This window comes from Phaeoacremonium minimum (genome assembly GCF_000392275.1).
Source record: "Phaeoacremonium minimum UCRPA7 unplaced genomic scaffold PA7_03_scaffold_149, whole genome shotgun sequence".
NCBI classification, from domain to species: Eukaryota; Fungi; Ascomycota; class Sordariomycetes; order Togniniales; family Togniniaceae; genus Phaeoacremonium; species Phaeoacremonium minimum.
The window spans coordinates 178,841-194,223 of NW_006921056.1; the positions used below are offsets into that span (position 1 = coordinate 178,841).

Genomic DNA, 15,383 nt, shown 5'->3' on the forward strand with positions numbered 1-15,383 from the left:
CATGCTCGGTTGCTCCAGGTCGCTCATATTCCGGCCTTGCCTCACCACGCCACCTTGACGAGGAGGCTCACCATGTGGCTGTATATCGGAAGCCATCGTCAACCACGCTCTTTAAATGGCCCAGTCAACCTCTGGTGAGGGAATTGAGAACCCCGAAGCCGCAGTCCCTGTTGATGCTGTAGCTTCAGTCACCAGCAGCAGCCGTCAGGGCGGACGTCGAAGCAGCAGAGAAAAAAAGAGTCATCAGGGTCTGATGTTAGAGCGGGACCAGGGCGGAGAGTGTAGTGGGATCATATACCGACATGCCGGAGTCTAGTCAGTGCAAAGGGGCAATGAAGCCAGGACTAACACTTGAAGGAGGCTAGCCGGGTGGTGGTGAATGGGAATACGCCATGGCATCGTCCTAATACCCGAGGGACTCCACAAAGTCTAAAGAAGGCCACGGTTGACCGGCAGAGAGCAGTGACTTGTGGGTGTGGGTGGGAATCAGTGGACATAGGCCAATGACTGCTGGATCATTGACGTGACGCACAGCGATTCTGCAGTGTCTGGATGTTTCTTCTTATCCTGTAATCTCAACTGGGTAGTTTAGCTACGCCTGCCTGGTTCGGGGATGCTGAGTGGCATTTCCGGCCGATGGCGGATGGTGGGGGAGGCATTTAGAGTAAAGGCAAGCCTCGGTACGGGCAGCTCAGTGCAAGTATCAGGGTTCGTGCGGTCAAGATCTCATGGGAGGATCGTCGGGAGGATCGCCGCTATCCCTCGTGCTTTGCCAATACTCGGGTCTCCGTGTTTCTCCAGTTTAGAAGGTATAAAACAACGAGGAAGGCGCCGATGCTTGTAGTGAGTTGTCAGACGCCATCACCGGGCAGCAGAGATCGAGGGTGTTCGGATCGAGCAGAAGCATTGATCTCGGGTGCTAGTTATTCCTCTTCAGCGAAATTCCCGCCCGAGTGTTCACCAGCCCTCCATCTCAAGTAAAGCTTCCTTCGTATCCCCATTCCGGCGATTATTTTGTCTCCGCCTAGCTTAGGGTTACGCATTGCTCTAGCCAAAGGATATCGTTGCCGTCAGAAGCCACGGTCGGTAGGGCTAGGGCATAGTGCCGTGTTCAATTGCCTCGACGCAAGCCATGATCTTCAAGAGCGACAGCGATGTGCCGCCGCTTGACTCTCGTTGTTTGTTCCTATTTGATGTTTGGTGGGAGGGTGGCACCCCGGAAATCCCATGCATGATTGGGCGTGTGCGGGCGGCTACTGCATGGTCTGCACCTAAACGGGTCTAAAACGAGATGTGAATGCTGCTGTGATTATTCCCGGCAGATTCGTAGTGCCACTTGCAGAAGAAGATCTCTGCAGACTTCGGCCGGGTTATCTCCACAGGGTGGTGACGCCGACATGCGGATGCATCACTGTAGTTAGCGCCCGCCTGACCGCCTTCCTTCCTTCCTAGGTACCGTACAATGCAGTATACCTAGTCAAGGAGCAGCCCTTCTTGAAGCTTCAGGACCTGCCGCCGCTTCTCAGATGTGGAAGTTGGACGGCAGAGATCCATCCGAGGAGGACCGGATTGAAGATGGATGATTGCTTAGGTAGCGATTTATCTGGATTTATCGGGCGAGCTTACTTAAGGCAACTCGACCTACAAGCCACCTGCAGGTTGAAGGAAGTCACAGTCACTAGGGACTCCATTCAGGAAGGTACTACCGACATGACGGAGTCCCAACCTTAACAGCCCCGCCCCTAACAAGCACTGGAATTAATGGAAGCTTCCTAGGAAAGAGCTATGCTGGGTACATCACAAGCCTTTCTGTTTCAGGTACAGTACCGGTACACTACAGTAGCTAGCCATTCAACACATTCAACACAGATCTCCCGCTTCAAGGATCTGAAGAGCTTCCCGTTCTTGAGGACAATTTTGGACAAAATTTGCTCGGAATGCTCCAGCAGGTCTAGCAAGCTGACTCCGCTGTCCGCAGGGCCAAAAAGTCGAAGTCAGACGACTGGCCGGGCATGCTAGAGTACCTAGGTAAAACTCAGATGGGCAGAGATGCTTCAAGTGCTTGCTCTCCGCATCTCAAGCATCGGGCACCGTCCCCTTGAACAAGCTGCATTTATGTTTCTGCTGTCCCAGATTCGGTGAAGCCGACGATGCGCATATACCCAATTAATTCTGCAAGCCGTCGACTCGGGCAAAGTGCCTACCTCCAGAAGATGCTCGGGTTCTAGTCTTGGACTTCATCTTGATTAGCGTGTGCGATCAAAGAACTGGGACGAAATAAAGATCGCAACCTTGGAAAAGGCACGAGAGCTCGATTTACATCCTGCGGCAGTTGTATGAGCACTCGCTGGCCAATCTCTACAAGTTGGACATTGCTTATCAGCGATGGAAGGTGTGTTCACTTATAGCTAGATGTCAAACTTGGCAATGCGAGTAACACTTATTTCTTTACCTAAGTGAGTGAGATGTTACGAAGAAGCCTCCTTGACATCCATCAAGACTTAGACATATATTCCATTTCTATCCACAGTGATCAGAATGTCATGGGTGGGTGTGAAGGATCTGCTATTGGGATCAGACCCATGAGCGATAACAGACAGACCTGCCTCCGTGAAGTATTCTAGATTATGTGTATCCTTCAAAGTCGCACGAATGAAGTAGGATGAAGCAGCAAGCTTGATGTTTGAGAGGGATTTCATCTTGCTTCTAGGGGACCAAGCACGAATCCATTCGCGGCGTGATGTTTCGGCGACAGCGAATTGCTCAGACCGACTGTCTGTATGAGACTTAGGTAATCATTGTGAGAGCCATCCGGTTGGAGCAAGTCTCTTCCAGCGCATTCCCTGCCGCCTAAGGCAAAATGGGCTGCATTCATTTTTAAGGTGGGACGTCACTGCCCCGCCATCCATCCCGCAACTGCCCCTCCACAAAAAACCGTGAATCTTGAGATAGCTGACAACGGGCATCAACACCACAATACCCGCCAAACATATCTGTCTCCTGTGCATCGAACAGTTGAGGATCAAACAACATGTCTGCTCAAGTGCCAGCCAACTTCAACGCCGATGAGGCGGACAACTTGGAAGATGTAAGTGTACCAGGCTCTAGCGCAAGGCGGTCGCAGAAGCTGCAAACCCTGCCTCATGATATTGTTATCATTTCATACTGAGTGATCCGCCTCTAGATTGAGAAGCAATTCGCAGTCAAGGTCGTGCAGCACATGGAGACATATTGGGCCATCCTGGAGAAGGTCAAGGGATCTGCCTTGCGCCTGACGAAGCTTGACGACGAAATCTACGAACACCTGATGCGCGACTTCCCCGAGTTTGACCCCGCCGAGACCATCGACGAGGACAAGATGAAGAGCAAGGAGGGCAAGAAGCGCTGGCGCGAGTTCATGATGGCGTACGAGAAGAGGGTCGACGACTACAACTTTGGCACCATGTTGCGGTCGAGCCCCAAGGAGATGTATGACCAGCACACCACCATCTTTGGTAAGTCCAGATCCCCTTCTTCCGGATACAGATGGCTGGAGTGCGGCAGATGAGGTGAACAATGACTAACATGTTCCTCGTGTAGTTCCCAGGATGCAATTTTATGCCGTCGAAATCGCGCGAAACCGAAAAGGCCTGAATGATTGGATTTATGAGAAGGCACAACAGGAGAAGGCAAAATAATGGGAATGTGCTATGATGAAGAACAAAAACTACACACCCGGAGTGGCCGCGACGAAAATGTCAGAATGATACCACCATTACGAGGCTGGAAGAGATAACCGCGTCGAGGCGACTCCATAAATCTTGGAGGTAGAGCATTCATTGGCAATGCTGGATGGAACGACGGCCTTTACATAGCCTCCTGAACGATCAAAGCAGCAGAGATTTGCTTGCCAAGTTTGATATTTATTTACCTAATGTGATAGGCCCGTTACATTTGCTATAGCATGGATCCCAACCTGCATCTTGGATTTGTTGGTATTGTCAGCATTCCCATCGAAGTTTCCTCAATATACCACGACCCAAAGCCTATGATATTCCTCTTGAATACATCATTTGCCTGTTTGCATTGGATTTTCGGGCCGCTTGACCTCAGAATGCAGTCTAAAGCCTCAATGTGGAGTTTTCCATTGTCGTTCCTCCTTAGTATTGTCTTTGCAGCCAACTTCGGCTTACACCAAGCATAATAGTAACTCCACCACCAACAAAGAAAAGCCACTCACCAAATCTCATTTCCGTAGTATCTCGCACAGTATTGTTCGCTTCATATTTTTCAATGGCTGTAGCTCCAATCGAACATAACCTGCTCTCGAAGACGACTGCAATGGACTCGAATCTCAGGGAACTTCGGAGCCGAAGACCACCACCTACGCATTCTAATATCGCCTCATCATTGGCATGCACGTAGTGCTACTTCACAGTTCAGGGCATTTCGCGACTTGCGTTATCATCAAGCCTAATATCGACACGCATCTCGAATTGCGCAAGAACAGGCGCGATGCCATCGATACAGAACTCGGCGGCTGAGCCGAATAAACCTCGCAACGAAGCAGTCCTCTTAACAAATCATGGCAATAACCATAGTAGAGCTCTTGCAAATCCGAAGCCATCGTGGAGCCACCTCTTTGTCTTTATCAACAGGCGTCACGCTGGTCTTGTCGTCCCTGCGATCACAGCGGCTATGGCTGTTGCTGGCGCGAAAACATTCTATGCTATTGTACTGGGAAAGATATTCGACATCGTCTCGGGTTTTGGAGCCGGGAGGCTCAATGGCGACGAAACTCTCGCTGGGGTCGGCAAATGGTGTGTCGTTCTTACAGCAGTCGGAGGAGGCATCTGGGTTGCCAATACCGCGTTCATGGCGCTTTGGGTCATATTTGGCGAAGTGTGTGCAAAGTCAGCAGGAGACACCTTATTCGCAGCATTATTACGGAAGGACATGGCCTGGTTCGACGCACAAGGAGATGGCTTGTCAAGCATGTTGGTGAGGATTCAGAGGTAAGCAGCCAACCACTTGAATCTGCCTTGATATGTGTACTAATACTACGCAGTCAGACAAGAGAGCTACAGACAGCAACATCTCAGGTTCTTGGATTTCTTGTCTGTGACGTGTTCATATCGGTCGCCTGTCTGGTGGTTGCTTTCTGCTACTCGTGGAAGCTATCGCTCGTGCTGCTTGGTACTATACCGATTTCCGTCCTAGCACTCGGTCTGATCAGTCAGCCTTTGGAGCCAGCTATCGAGAGACAAAAGGCCGAGCTGTCAAGAGCCTCGAAGCTGGCTCACGCCGCTATATCTGCCATCGATTTGGTCAAAGTGTATAATGGATCCGATCAGGAGGTTTGGCAGTACCTTCAGACCATCAGACAGGCCATGAAGCATTACCTCATCCAAGCTCGCTGTAACTGCCTTCAGATGAGCTATGTCAAGTTCTGGATGATTAACTTGTTCGTCGTTGGGTTCTGGTTCGCAGTATATCTGGTCAATCGAGGAGAGACAACGCCAGGAAACGCACTTACGACATTCTATGCTGCGCTCACGGCATTCGAGGCCGTCGAATCGGTCGGTCCGCAATGGCTCGTCTTAGCAAAAGGCATGTCGGCTGGCCAGTCTCTACAAGCGATTACCCTTCATCTGCAACATGGCCGACAAGTTCGAAACCTCGACGGACATACCAAACCTACTACGTGTTCTGGCGATATTGAAGTGCATGATGTAAGTTGCCCCTTTGATTGGAAATTGCAGAACAGAAGCTCACAAGTATGAGGTCACATTCGCATACCCATCTAATCCAACAAGGAAGGTTCTCACTCACGCCTCGTTCTTCTTTCCCGCTGGTGAAACTTGCTTCATCGTTGGTAGAAGTGGCTCTGGAAAAAGCACGATTAGCAATCTGCTTCTAAAGTTCTATGAACCTCAGGGAGGGGAGATTCTGGTGGACAACCATCCCCTTCGAACTCTCGATGCGGACTGGGTTCGCAGCAATATTGTACTCGTGCAGCAGTCGAGCGTTTTGTTCAACGATACATTCTTTAACAATGTCGCCTTTGGTCATCAGAACCCATCGACTGCCAGCAAGGAGGAGGTCAGAGCTGCTTGTGAAGCTGCTATTCTTCAATCCACGATCGCTGGTCTTCCTGATGGGTACGAGACTATGTTAGGTCCGGGAGGTCACAGTCTCAGTGGTGGTCAAAAGCAGAGATTGGCTCTCGCTCGGGCTAGGCTGAAAGATCCACCAGTACTCGTCCTTGACGAAGTAACAAGTGGCCTCGATCCGGTCAGCAAGACTTTGATCATGGATGCAATTCGAGTCTGGCGCAGAGGAAAGACGACCATCATCATCACTCATGACGTTTCACAAATTCAAGATCAAGAATACGTATACGTCTTGGACCAAGGTCTTCTTGTTCAAGAAGGTTTCAAACGAGATTTGGTGCAATGCAGCGGCATGTTCACCACTTTCGCATCATCATCAAATGACGAAGAAAAAGACTCATCGGCTGGGGCTTATTCACCATCTATCGTCGATAATGGGATGTCACCCGATGCTATAGCAACTGCTATGGCTTCTACGACAAGTTCTTTAGCTATCTTCCCTCCGATGAACGAGAATTTTCGCCTTAGCCGTGGACCTTTCCACAGGATATCTTTGGGAATGACGATGGCTCATCTGGCTGAGCATCGAGCTCGAGAAATAGAAGAATCCACGAAGACAGCGGACGGCCTTGAATTCACATTGATTCCAAAATTACGGAAAGATATTTCGAGGGGATTGAGCGTGCGAACCTCTGGGATGTCAGGGCACTCCCAAATGCCACACCAGCACAGAGACCAAAGAACCAAAGAAGGATTGACTACACCGAGATCGAGTTTCGAGTTTATTCACGAGATTGGTGCGACTACTCAAGCGCGTCGACCTCGAACTCTTGGGGATCATAGGATGACTGACGTCTCAGGCTTGAGCCACAATACTGCTCGAGTGTTCCCAGATTTCCACGAGAATATCGAGCGACAACAGGGACCACTTCAGGAGGTGAGCACCCCACATCGGCTACACACGTTGGAGATTGTCGGGACAGTATGGCCTATACTGGATGGCAGGAATCGTCTTCTTTTTCTGGTCGGGCTTGGCTTCTGCTTGGTTGTTGCCGCATGTAACCCAGCGTTTGCTTTCGTGTTTGCTAAGCTACTTCAATCTTTCTGGGTCGAAGGTGATCGCGTTGCTGCAGGTCAAAGATGGGCTGTCTACCTTACCGTTATCGCCGCAATAGACGCAATCTCGGTCTTCTTTGGTCACTACTTTATGGAACGCACCGCTCAAGTCTGGGTTAATAACCTACGCATCAAATCTTTGAAGCGTGTTCTCGACCAGCCCAGGGTATGGTTTGACGAGAAATCACACGCAGCAAGCCACATCGTCGAATGCCTTGATAGAAATGCGGAAGAGATGCGAAATCTTGTGGGCCGATTCCTCCCGATCATAATCATGGTTGTCACAATGGTCTTGAGTGCACTGATATGGGCGTTGATAATCTCCTGGAAACTAACTCTGGTGGCTCTTTCCGCTGGTCCCGCCGTGTATGCGGCAACATGGGCCTCGTCAATGATATCCGACAAGTGGGAAACACTTTGTAACTCGGCAGCTGAATCAACTTCAGCCATCTCCACTGAGGTTTTTACAAACATCCGTGTAGTGAGAGCCCTCACATTGGAATCCCTATTCACCACAAAGCACGCGCATTCCGCCACGGGCACCTTTAGGCTGGGAGTCAAGCGTGGACTCTTGACTGGGGTCTTCTACGGGCTTTATCAATCCATGTCATTTTGGTTGACTTCATTGGTCTTCTGGTATGGCACAGTTCTTCTGCGGCGGCATGACAACGGGATTGAAGTGGCCGACATCATGCAGGTCATCAACCTGCTGCTCTTTAGTATGGGCACGGCTACGATGATGCTAGGAAGTGTTCCGCAAATATCGCAGGCCAAGGTTGCAGCTACACGTCTACTGTATTATGCCAATCTCAGCCATAAAGCGAGTCACGAAGAGCAAGGCCGAAGGCGCACCATGACGCCGTTTCCTGTCCAGATGCGCAATTTGAAGTTTGCATATCCAAGCCGACCGGCGACGCTGGTTCTCCGAAATGTCAATCTGCGGATCGATGCCGGAGATTGCATTGCAGTTGTTGGTGCGTCTGGCTGCGGAAAGAGCACAATCGCCAGCATCTTGCTAAGATTGTACGAGCCCCTGAATGCTAATGATGGTGCGCTTGCCTTCGCTCATATTGCTTCGATGGAGCTCGACACCGCAGTTCTTCGCAGTATGATGGCTTATGTTCCGCAACAGCCATTCCTCTTTCCCACCAGCATTTTAGATAACATAGTTTACGGCCTCCATGAAGAGTCACCTCTTCGCGAGATGGGCAATGTCAGCGCCGCTGCAAAGGCGGCTGGTATTCATGGCTTCATTATATCGCTTCCGGACGGATACCAGACCCTGGTGGGCGATGGTGGTCTCTCTCTTTCTGGTGGACAAACACAACGTATCAGTATTGCCAGAGCCTTGGTAAGGAAACCCAAGCTACTTGTGCTGGATGAGCCCACAAGTGCTCTCGATGCTGAAAGCGCCGAGGGAATTCGGACAACTATCAAACATCTCATGACCCTATCAGCTACGAATGTCACAGGTCATCTGCATCCATATGGAGAAAGTCGCATGGCAGTTGTCATGGTCACGCACAGCAAAGAAGCGATGCTCATGGTTGACCGCATCGCGGTTATTGACGAAGGGTATGTAGTTGAGGAGGGACACTACAGTGAGTTAATTGCGAGGAAGGGCAAGTTTGCAGAGCTTGTTTGCGGAGGAGTGTGGACGGATAGAGGCGAAGGCCGCGGAGACTCGAAAAAGGACCAATGCATGGATGTAAGCTACGCTCGAGGATATTTTGGATCGTCTGATGACCAATTCGCCTGGAATAGCAGCACAGCGGTCGAAGAGTAACTAGAAGACATAGAACCTTCTGCAAATATGGTTGCAACAGCGCAAGAAGAGACCATGCTTACGCTGGAACGGCCAGAATCCGCTGTCATAAGATGGCATAGAAGGACGTCAAGTTGAATTGATAGATAGTATCGTCATTCATGACATTGACTCAACAATTCCACATATGACAGACATCTTAAGAGTAACCTAAGCAACCGCCTTAGCAACCAACACAGTACTTGTCTATGACACTATTTCACGTAAATGTTAGCAAGGTCCTATGTCTTCTCTAGCTGGTCATTGGGCCGCCCACCCGTCCCATACTGGCCCTCCAGGAATCGTGTAATTCTGGTCAACAATTAGCCCTATAGTAACGAAAATTCATCATCTCCGAGACTTACAAGGCTATCTTTGACTGTGTCTGAGTAGATATCGATGTATATGGATGGATCTGCTGAATATTAGACAAGCTCATACGTATCATTCAGGGGCGTCGCACCATTCAACGCATATGCGCCAGGAAACTTCTTGTAATACGGCGGAGGCGGCATCGCTGACCCCTCTCCAGTAACATTCAGATGAGCGCATTCAGGATAGAATTGTGGCTTATCTGCTATGTGTATTGACAAGATCTCGTGTCTAATCATGAAGAGGCCGGGCTTTAGTGTTGATGGAATCGTCACTGGCCATAGGTCTGGAGATCCGTCCCAATTTTGGAATTGCTTCTGCCACCACATGCCTGTTTGCACAGTGCCGTCGAGGAGGCCAGCTTCCCAGATCTTGAACCACTTTACTTCGTTAACATCAACCGTCGTGCAGTCATCGCCGCATGATGCCAGCCATACGGACATGGGCCCGACTGGATGCAGCCAGTACCAGTAGACGGCAGTGATATTCTGTCCAGCTTCGATCGGAATATATGACGGCGGTGGCGTTCCGGGATTGTTGCAAGCAATGAACTTGTCATCAACGCTGAAGATGGGGTCTATAGATGCCCATTCTCTTTGAACCATCCAGGACTGACCAAGTTGAGCCTCCGCCGGTTCATCAGGATCATACCTAGTGTTTTGTTAGATTTGCAGAGCTGAGAAGGCCGTGGAAGGGATCCCTGGCCAAAGGTCAAAACCCATACCCCCTATACCAGGTCTCGCCAACGGTGTAGTTGGCTAGGCCGCCGTGAGCCCATGCTGCCCTGGCCAGAGCTGCCAAGAGTGCCAAGACCTGGCAAGCAAATCCAGCCATAATGCATGTGTACCGACGAAGATAGGGAATTGCGCTTCCTGAGATTGATTCAGCGATTATAGCGCGATATTTGGCTGAGGCGTAGTCGGAGACGCACTGAATATTCTCCGGTCAAGCAGCCTTAGGTGATGCAGTCATTGTTATTATCCCGCCCCAGTGACATAATCCGTTACTCTGAGCATCCTGGGCAGTGCTCCCCAGGTTGGCCATCTCAGGTTAACAGATCACGCGGCGTGGCAACGGAGCCATTTCGCAGCGTGCTTCCGAGAAGGAGCATTCGAATCAAGCAAGACGTGATGAAACTGCTCTGGTATTCCCCGCATATCAATCTCAACGTACATGGACTGGCAAAGTCGGCACATGGGCATATTAGCGGCTATTATAATGCTATCGACTGCCGTCTCCGAGTCGGGCCCCGGCACTGCATCGGATAGCAGCCGGTTGAAGGCTTGGGCTGTAGATGTTAAACGGAAAAGGATGGCTCAATTATGAACAATGACCATAGAGGCATCAATATTGCTGGGTGTTTTACAGTAGAGGCGCGCCAACGACATGGTAGGATAGACATTCGGTTACTAGCGACAGACCCCGGACCCCGGCTCTTGGCATTTTTGACAGCAACTTGGGTGGTATTTGACCACATGTGAATAATTTCAGGCTGGAACCAGAAATGTACCTTTCAGAAATGAGCCACGCGTTCGATATGCGGCGCGTAGCGGCCCGGCTGCGATCTCGACTTTTGCCGTTGGGTGGATGTTACATATATCTACACGTACCTCGTGATTTGAATGTTTGTTTCTTGTGGTAGAGGTTTATGATATCTCGAGGTCGTCTTCGTCATGTAAACTCCGAATTCAATGCGCTAGAGCATGGCTAATGCCACGAGACTCGGTGTTAGAGAAGGCAGGTGTGTTTAGAAAGAACCGGCGTGGGCGTTTCTTTGATCGCCGTGATCGACAAATCTTAGAGCACGTTACAGGAACATATGCTGCCAATTCCCCGCATCCCAGGCAAACCGGGGGCTCCAGGGGCCGTGCCTGCATTCGGCAGTGTCCCTTTAGCGAATCGGCCATATCCTCTCAAAGCAAGAGATTAATAGCGGTCCTCTTAAGCATCCGACCCTTAATGCGGCTACAAATACCCATATTGCTCCAATAAACCCCCGGTTACTTCAGCATGTGGCAATTGTCACATCGGAGGGCTTCAGGATTGCCTTCGAAGCTGTATCCAAAGTGCCAAGTGCGCTCGGCGGAGGGGACGGCCACCATTTTCAAATGTCAAGTGCACAAAGTCAAACTTCGTGATTGGATACGAAGACTTTTACTTCATAGATTTCGAGTACGGTAAGGCCAAGCCCATCTCCATCCAATTATAGCAAGGCATCGTATTCTGCTGCAAAACAACTTGGCTAGCAAGGGGGCAAGGCTCGCAGCGTTGTGATATAGAGTGATACTGTTTTCGCCTCCTTAAATTATAACCGGCACACTAGATATGGCCGGAAAATAGAGAGTGACAGCTGCCATGGGCGTGCCCCGCCTGGGGGAGGAATATAAGATGGCGGCAAGGGAATGTGCTATCAGGCTTGCTCTCATGCCGTTCAAGTATCCCAACGAGTCAAGTTGAAGAGAGCCTCGTCATCGCCCAACATGGTTCATCTGGTATCTGCCCTCCTCTTCGCCGGCGCGGCGCTCGCCCTACCAGCGTCGGAGATCTTCGAGCGACAAGGTACATGCGCTCTGCAATCCACCTACGCGGCCGTCAGCAACTCCAAGTTGCCGAACCCTTTCGCCTTTGCCAGCGGTACTGCCGTCACCACGAAGGCCGACTTCGACTGTAGAGCGCAGGAGATCAGCAAGCAGTTGCAGCAGTTTGAGTTGGGAGATTATCCGCCTCCCCCTGACTCAGTCAAGGGTACCTTGAGCGGAAACACCCTCACCGTCGCCGTCACTGTGGGTAGCAAGTCGGTATCCTTCAGTGCTTCCATCAAGAAGCCCTCGGGTACGGGTCCTTTCCCAGCCATTATTGGTATTGGTGGAGCATCCATCCCTATTCCAGGAACCGTCGCCACCATCACCTTCAACAACGACGACTTCGCATCGCAGGCAAGTGGCAGCTCTCGTGGGCAGGGCAAATTCTTCACCCTCTTTGGTAACAGCCACAGTGCTGGTGCTCTTACTGCCTGGGCTTGGGGTGTCGATCGGCTCGTCGATGCCCTCGAGCAGGTCAACGCCACCTCTGGCATCGATACTACCCGTCTCGGTGTTACTGGCTGCTCTCGAAATGGAAAGGGTGCCTTCATTGTTGGTGCATTCGTGAAGAGAATTGCTCTCACCATTCCTCAAGAGTCTGGCTCCGGTGGTGCTGCATGCTGGCGTATCTCCGATCAGCAACACAACGCTGGCAAGAACATCCAGACTGCTGGGGAGATCACTGGCGAAAACGTCTGGTTCTCCACCCGCTTCAACTCATACAACACCAAGACCAACACCCTCCCTGCTGATCACCACGAGCTTGCTGCCATGGTTGTGCCTCGTGGCCTATTCGTGATTGAGAACGATATTGACTGGCTCGGCCCCGTGGCCACAACCGGATGCATGAAGGCTGGTCGTCTCATTTACAAGGGATACGGCGTTCCCACGAACATGGGTTTCTCTCTCGTCGGTGGGCACAGCCATTGCCAGTTCCCCAGCTCTCAGCAGGCCGATCTCACGTCTTATATCAACTATTTCCTGCTCAAGAGTGGCTCTGCCCCCGGTGAGGTTGAAAAGAGTTCGGCAACTGTCGATATGAGCTCTTGGGTCGACTGGACTGTCCCAACGCTGACGTAAATTTGCTTCCCCTGAAGACCTGGCAGACAATCAGCAGCAGAAGCCAAATTGGAGGACGGGCGGGAATAATAAAAATGAACCTTACATGTACCTAGATTTCGTCCAAAGATGTGTACATATGGGACAAAAACTTGACGATATTGTACCCTCTTTTTAAGTTTTGTCATGCTGTGACTAGACATTGCAATTTCATAAGGTCAATACCTAAAATTTCAACAGTCCGACAATCTTCTGATCCTTTCATTGGCACATGTAGAGATGCATGAAGTTGCCATCGACTTGTTACTTCACAAGAACGACCTAAGCCGCGATCATTCACTTAGTCGACGAGTGCTGATTGAGTGGATTGAAGTTAACAGAAGTGACAGGAGAAGTTGAACGGTACTTCGCAATCTCATTTGGCTGATAGAATGAGGGTGTGAACGCTTGCTGTATTTAAGTAGTACCACTAATCATAGATTATCGCTGAGCCCGAGCCATGAACGCCATGTCGCCCTGCTTGCTCTATTACTATCACGAAACGCACCAAGAACTAAACTCATCCACCTCATTTCGACTAAACAGATTTATGAAAGTTGAAGGTTTTCGCCCCGGGATTACACTGCATGCTTGGGCGCGTTCAAGAACTCGAATTCCAGTTGCAGCACCTAATGGCGGGACTTGAAGCAGTTGAAACGACCGAAGCTGAAGCGCCATGGCCCGCGGTGAGCTCCGTGACGATTGACTGTAACGTTGGTGCCGAAATGGCGGCCGCCGAAATTCTTTGAATAAAATAGAGGCATGGCGTGCTGGTCTTGCTTGGCGCGTACTGCTTTATCTCAGATTGGATGAGCTGTCGCAGGTATTAGTTGTGCAAGGGGATAAGTGAAAAAGAAGCTGCGTTCACTGACATTGATGCTAGTATAATGCTTGAGTTTTGCGAGAAGATCTTGTAAGAAGTCACGGAAAGAGGTGTTGGAGATGAGTTGTTGCATTTAATGGTATTTGTTTGCCTTGGTTTTTAACAAGAGAAGCATTTCATCATTGACGCACAGGCCAGGGAGCCCAACAAGTCCTGTTGGCTTGCCAAGAACGGGTGCGTCATAGGCCATCGAATGCTCCCTAACCTCTTGGCATCGCGGGGCAGTAACCCTTCTTATAAGACTTATGCGCTCTACGCAGGAATGCCACTTGATGTGGTCCGATTTGAAATTTCATCCCACAAGTGTCGATGTCTCCTCAAGTGAGGAGGTAAGGAAGGTTCTGCACTATTTGCTTGCGCGGATGGGTCTGCATTGGGTATGTAGCATGGTCTTCTATCTACCAAGTGATCACAGATACCAGTAGATGTTTCATTTGCACGGCCTATGAAGTAACAACAAAGCCTATACGGTCTGAGCCATGTTGGCCTGCCCAGTCACGCTGTTCCTCCATGGCCTTCTAAAAGCCTGAGTTGAGACTTCTGGTACGGCCGGGATGTTATGCGGTCCCTGATTAGTTTCCTGTAGCTGCAATAAGTCTTGCTGCATACTAATTAGCTTACGAGACCTGTGTGCTACTCGCTCAGAACGCCATGTTAGGAAAGGTTGAATGGCAAGTGTCAAACAACCAAAAATCAACGTGAGCAGAAGGAAAGTCACAAATTTTGGAATCTGAAAAGTGATAACATTGGCTTGTAGCATGCCAGCTGCGACCGTCGGAGGAGTATAGATTTGAAGCTGGAATTAGTCAGACAATGCAACCGGACAATCTTCAAAGCATTTGGATCCGAACAGACTCACAGAAAGCAGGCCCCACTGCTGGTGATTTATTGAATGGTTGCTTTCAACATTTAAATATAGCTCGAACTTGGATAACAGAAAGTTTAGTCGTCATCTCGGCTAATAGAAAATGAGGTGCGCAAGAGTCCTAGGAGGAAAAAACCTACTCACCTCCTCTTGGAGCTTTCCATATGTGTCCCAAAAGTCCTTAAAATCCCTCACAAGTTTACGTAATTTCATGAGAGACGTCTCTATCTCGTGAAACAATATAGCACTGTCGTTCGACCCGTCAGAGATTTCGAAATGATATCCCTCTCCGTCTAAGAATCTCTGCAGTACAGTGACATTCTCCTCCAGGCCATGTCGAAGACCGGTGAGAAGGGATGTCACTCGGCTCCTCCATCTATACGCATCTCCAATTGCTTTGGATCGAGTTCTCATTGTGCCAAGGGATGAGCCTTGAGAAGCTGTCAAAAATGCGTCATTTTTCTTTAACTACAAAATATTAGCATTCTCTTCATTTTGCATCTTGTTATGTATTTTGTGAATTAATGTGTAGGTGTGTTCTTCAATAGGTTTTGCCCTCTTGCCAGGGCTA

General features: G+C 50.0%; 2 protein-coding genes across 2 annotated transcripts; both read left to right on the forward strand.

The window, feature by feature from the left end:
- Window positions 1–3,031: 3,031 nt before the first annotated feature.
- UCRPA7_2133 (putative duf757 domain-containing protein) lies at window positions 3,032–3,677 on the forward strand (the record flags this gene model as incomplete). The annotated part of the gene is made up of 3 exons (XM_007914708.1): window positions 3,032–3,088; window positions 3,185–3,494; window positions 3,580–3,677. The coding sequence occupies 3 exons, from the start codon at window positions 3,032–3,034 to the stop codon at window positions 3,675–3,677; spliced, it is 465 nt and encodes a 154-aa protein (XP_007912899.1).
- An 8,187-nt stretch (window positions 3,678–11,864) lies between these two features.
- Window positions 11,865–13,046, forward strand: UCRPA7_2134 (putative carbohydrate esterase family 15 protein; the record flags this gene model as incomplete). Its single annotated transcript, XM_007914709.1, has 1 exon — window positions 11,865–13,046. The coding sequence occupies one exon, from the start codon at window positions 11,865–11,867 to the stop codon at window positions 13,044–13,046; it is 1,182 nt and encodes a 393-aa protein (XP_007912900.1).
- Window positions 13,047–15,383: the final 2,337 nt, after the last annotated feature.